The sequence below is a fragment of the Anopheles gambiae genome, chromosome 3, assembly GCF_943734735.2.
Source record: "Anopheles gambiae chromosome 3, idAnoGambNW_F1_1, whole genome shotgun sequence".
In the NCBI taxonomy this organism is placed as follows: domain Eukaryota; kingdom Metazoa; phylum Arthropoda; class Insecta; order Diptera; family Culicidae; genus Anopheles; species Anopheles gambiae.
Genome location: NC_064602.1, coordinates 48,435,497 through 48,438,710, shown reverse-complemented (window position 1 = coordinate 48,438,710; position 3,214 = coordinate 48,435,497). Strand labels below are relative to the sequence as shown.

The 3,214-nt window shown below is 41.0% G+C and overlaps 1 protein-coding gene across 1 annotated transcript; it reads left to right on the top strand.

The window, feature by feature from the left end:
* The first annotated feature begins 959 nt into the window (after positions 1–959).
* LOC3292126 (enoyl-CoA delta isomerase 1, mitochondrial) lies at positions 960–2,505 on the top strand. Its single transcript, XM_554016.4, has 4 exons — positions 960–1,206; positions 1,349–1,596; positions 1,682–1,828; positions 1,902–2,505. The coding sequence occupies exons 2-4, from the start codon at positions 1,360–1,362 to the stop codon at positions 2,367–2,369; spliced, it is 852 nt and encodes a 283-aa protein (XP_554016.3). The 5' UTR covers positions 960–1,206; positions 1,349–1,359; the 3' UTR covers positions 2,370–2,505.
* Positions 2,506–3,214: the final 709 nt, after the last annotated feature.

The following is a 3,214-nucleotide window of genomic DNA, read 5'->3' as shown; positions in this document are numbered from 1 at the left end:
TTTAATTCTGGAGCTGCTGTAGCCACGGGGATAAATCATCACTTGCTTGCACAACTTTGTGTTTAAGAATACGTGAACGTGCCAGCTGTCAAACGATTATCAACCTCCAAGAGTAACCCAAGGAGCAAAAAGTCACAAGTTCATCATCAAATAAAGCCGACGAAAAAACATCGAATGAACTGCAGTCGGTAATCAATGATTGTTTCTAGGCGGTATGCTTTTTAATTGTACGCTCAAATCTGCTCAATAGGCTGGAAGTTCGATTTAAAAGCATTCTTTTGTATAAAAAAGTATTCAGAAAATTTAAAAAGTGTCTAGGTCCATAAAGGCCCTAATAGACGGAGGAAAATACTGTCACTCGGTTTTGGAATATATCCTTCAGACAGGGTTTGACAGATAGATGCCAGTCGGATAGTCGGAATTCGGCATGCTCATTTCCGATTTGCTCCTGAGTAGATTTTGTCTATCAATGTCGATAGAGCGAATTGAATTTTCTTGATGATGAATAAAAACATCAAAAATGGGAAACAACGAATGATTTTATCGGATAAAGCCAATATAATCAATAAATTAATAAATAAATGTGAAAGGTGACAGAACAATTACCTTGCCTTATTACACGTACGAGAGGCATTTTTGTGACAAAGTTTAAATTTGACAGATAAATGTCAATCGAGAAATGAATGTATTTTCCTCCGTGTAAGAAGGCCTTAAAAAATCTTTTACCAAAAAATTGAATCTTTTTGTTAACAAAGTTATTAATTTTAGGTTCCAATGCGTAACCAATAAAGTTCGTGTTGGGTTCAAACCTGTAGAGTTCATGACAAGTGTATACATTTTTCGAAAACTCCATAATTTTGAGTTTGTTACTCGAACAAATGTTAGAGCACCTATTGAGCAGAGACTTGTTTATTTGTCTTGTTCGATGGCTAACAGAGCACAGCCTAAACTTTCATTCAAAACTGTGCGCTATCTCGAACGGGTATGCTGCTTTCGTTACTAGGGTATCCAGCCCCATTTAACATTTTCTGCGGAATGCGATGATATTTTGACAGCTATTTTATTTACATTTTATGCTCCTTCTGAGGAACGTATTTCTTGTAAAAATTTAGTTTCTTTTGGTACGATTTTAAGTTTATGTGCTTCTGTGCGCTTTGGAGTTTAAAGTTGTAGCACTACTGTAACTAGCAAGTTGATTGTAATAAGGTAAGTTTTAGTTTTTGCTACCGCCAGGCTTTCTTATTTGGTGATAAGAGCCGAAGTCCAAAGTCCAATTCGAACACGGGTAACCCTTGATCAAAACGATACAACTCCTTTACCTACCGTGAACCAATTTGTTCCATTTCAGCGCTTTCCAAGATGCTGCGTGTTTTGCAACGTTCCTCCCGTATGGTGGCTCCAGCAGCCCGTAATTTCAGCAGTGAAGCTGGCAACAATAAGTTGGTAATAACAGAAGTGGACGATAAAACGGGGTATGCCACTGTTACATTAAATAGGCCACCGGTAAATAGCTTAAGTCTGGAATTGCTACGAGCCATCTCGCAAACACTGGACGATCTACAAAATAACAAATCCCGTGGCATGATACTAACTTCGGTAAGAAATAGTCTAATTCCGTTCGCATACGCTATAATCATGCTGTTCATGAGATTTTATGTTGATCTTTTTGTTTCTTTTACAGTCGTCCAACACCGTGTTCAGCGCTGGTTTGGACATCATGGAGATGTACAAACCGAACCAGGAACGATTGAGAGACTTTTGGTCCACCCTTCAAGATGTGTGGTTCAAGCTGTACGGATCACCATTTCCAACTGCGGCTGCTATTAATGTGCGTGTGATAAGATTCCGGACGCGAAAAAGTGCATTACACAGCCATACAACTTTCTTTTGATTATTTACAGGGTCATGCACCTGCCGGAGGGTGTCTGCTATCACTTTGCTGTGAGTATCGCGTGATGTGTCCTAACTATACGATCGGGTTGAACGAAACGCAGCTGGGTATTGTGGCACCGACCTGGTTCCAAGCATCGCTTCGCAACACCATCTCCCGACGAGAGTCCGAATTAGCGCTGACGTTAGGCAAGATGTACACCACGGACGAAGCACTGAAAGTGGGGATGATCGACGAGATTGCAGAGAACAAAGAGAAAGCGTTGGAACAGGCCGTCGCCTTTCTGAATCGCTTCCGCAAGATTTCTCCCATGGCACGTGCAATGACGAAGCAAGCGCTGCGCAGCAAAGACATCGTCGAGCTGGAAGACAACCGCTCCCAGGATATCGATCTCTTTGTCTATGCCGTTAATCAGCCTGCCGTACAAAAAGGGCTGGAAGTTTACCTCGAAAGTCTGAAGAAGAAAGCGCAAAAATGAGACAACATACGGATGGGAAGGGTCGTACAGCCGAGCAGAGTAGCAACATCCACTTAGCATTTTTCTTGTAACTCTTTTTTTTCTTATCTTGAAAGTGGATGAAATATGCATTTTTTATAAACTATAATGTGAAAAATGTGTTTTTTTTTTTTTATTTTGATTGACTATTCAAACAAATGACTATGTTAAGGGATCTGCAAAAGATAGTTCAATCTTAATGAAGCACACAAAAAGGGTCTAAAATAGGTAAATTCTACAATATGCAATGTTTACTTTAAGTTATGTTATGATTCAGTCAATTACAGTACGTATAAACAGCGCACTAGAGAGAAACGCACTACACCTAAAGCATAAGTTTTGATCAAAACAAAAAATCTGTTGTTACAAAAAATACTAGATGTAGAACAATAGATGCTTGTAGTGTATTGCAGATAATTCAAATTTCTGTACATATCAACATCCAGAGTCTTACCATAACGGTCCTGAATCTAATACTGAACCTATCCCGGTCCTGGAATCGATATTGAATCCATACCGATCCAGGAACCAATACTGGTTATACCGTTCCAAGAACTGATCATGAACCTATACCTACCCTGGAACCTATCCTGAACCCATGCCGGTTTTGGAATCCATCATAAACCCATACCGATCCTTCTTCTTCTTCTTATCCGGCGCTACAACCGCTTTGCGGTCTTGGCCTGCCTCAGGAGTGTCCGAAACCGCTCACGGTCTCGCGCCTTCGTCTGCCAGTCCGTTATCCCGGCCTTAATGGCGGACGCCTCCACGCCATCTTGCCACCTCAATTTGGGCCTACCACGCCTCCTCTGTCCTTGTGGACGGCC

Bases quoted from the DNA above. Each gene is read 5' to 3' on its own strand.
- LOC3292126 (XM_554016.4), top strand. From the start codon at position 1,360: ATGCTGCGTGTTTTGCAACGTTCCTCCCGTATGGTGGCTCCAGCAGCC. The intron at 1,597-1,681 runs GTAAGAAATAGT...TTTCTTTTACAG, and splicing joins GTGGCATGATACTAACTTCG to TCGTCCAACACCGTGTTCAG. The intron at 1,829-1,901 runs GTGCGTGTGATA...GATTATTTACAG, and splicing joins CAACTGCGGCTGCTATTAAT to GGTCATGCACCTGCCGGAGG.